Source organism: Sinocyclocheilus anshuiensis, unplaced genomic scaffold, assembly GCF_001515605.1.
Source record: "Sinocyclocheilus anshuiensis isolate Anshui unplaced genomic scaffold, SAMN03320099.WGS_v1.1 C32739622, whole genome shotgun sequence".
Taxonomy (NCBI): domain Eukaryota; kingdom Metazoa; phylum Chordata; class Actinopteri; order Cypriniformes; family Cyprinidae; genus Sinocyclocheilus; species Sinocyclocheilus anshuiensis.
Window position 1 is genome coordinate 1 of NW_015619675.1, and position 1,376 is coordinate 1,376.

General features: G+C 64.1%; 1 protein-coding gene across 1 annotated transcript; it reads right to left on the reverse strand.

The window, feature by feature from the left end:
• Positions 1–33: 33 nt before the first annotated feature.
• LOC107682946 (protein fem-1 homolog A-like) lies at positions 34–1,371 on the reverse strand (the record flags this gene model as incomplete). Its single annotated transcript, XM_016479053.1, has 1 exon — positions 34–1,371. A coding segment is annotated over one exon (1,161 nt), but the record flags the coding sequence as incomplete, so codon positions are not given.
• Between the last annotated feature and the right edge of the window lie 5 nt (positions 1,372–1,376).

The following is a 1,376-nucleotide window of genomic DNA, read 5'->3' on the forward strand; positions in this document are numbered from 1 at the left end:
CTTTTTGCAAGTGAACCAGAAACTGTAAACAAAACCACATGTGTGTGTGTGTGTGTGTGTGTGTGCTAAGATCATCCATTCAACCATACCAGAGTTCGCTCTTCAGCTGGGTCTGGGTACGGCTGTTTGGTCCGACAAGACAGGTGTGAATACACCCTTGTTGGACATTTCCAATCTGGCAACACTGGGCTATCTGGACAAGGCAAGCGGTCACCCTACCTGGAAGGTGACCCGAGCGACCCGGCCCTTGGCTCGGTCCTGCAGCACGAAGGAGAAGAGCTCGGCGAAGGATAGGAAGCTGCTGGCCGTCATAGGACTGAGCGGGTCCAGGTTGCTCTGCTGCATGTCCAGAGCGTACTTCCACAGACTGATGCAGCGCTCGAAGTTGCCCGAGTCGGCGTAGACGGCCCCGCGGTAGCGGATGTAGTAGGACGTGTCCGGGTGCGAGGGCCCCAGGATGCGCTCTCGGATCAGCAGCGCCTGCATGCGCATCTCGTCCGGGTCGGTGATCAGCGCCTCCAGCTCCTCAGCCGTGCACACCTCACGGGCGCAGTCGTACGCCAGCACCGGCGGCCCCGGGGCCGGTTTAGCCAGGGTCTTCTCGCCCGCCTGCCGCAGCTCCATGGCTCTCCTCCAGTAGCGCATGGCTCCCAGCAGGTCGCGCTTCTTGTCCACGAAGGTGGCCCCCAGCAGCTCCAGCGCGTCGATGCGGTGCTCTCGGACGGCGCGCGGCTGGTGCACCAGGTACTCCACGATGTTGGTGTGTCCGGTGACGCTGGCGGCGAGCAGCGGGGTCATGCTGTAACCGTCCCGCTCCATGCGTGCGCCGCCCTTCAGCAGCATCTTCATGATCTCCAGACTCCCGGACTCGGCGCAGTCGTGCAGAGCCGTGTTGCCCTTCACGCTCCGGCGGTTGACGTCGGCTCCTCGCTCCAGCAGGTACTTGGCGATCTCCTTGTGGCTCTTGTAGCAGGAGATCATCAGGCAGGTGTGGCCGTGCCGGTTGGCCACCTCCATGTCAGCGCGGTGCTCCACCAGGTAGCGCACGATCTCCAGGTGTCCGTCGAAGCAGGCGGCCCGCAGCGGGGTGGAGTTGGTGAGGGTGGTGCTGTTGACGGAGGCTCCGCGCTTCAGGAGCGTCTTCACCACCGGCAGGTGCCCCGCGGCGGAGGCCGCCCACAGCGGCGGAGCGCCCTCGATCGTCTCGCCGTCGAAGTTGACGGATCCGCCGAGCTCCACGCTGGCCCTGCAGTGCTCCAGCAGGTACTCCACCACCTCCAGGTGTCCGTAGCGCGAGGCGATCAGCAGCAGCGTGCCTCCCTGCGTCTTCTCCTCCGCCAGCGCCTCCAGCTCCTCCGGACTTTTGTTGCTCAGCA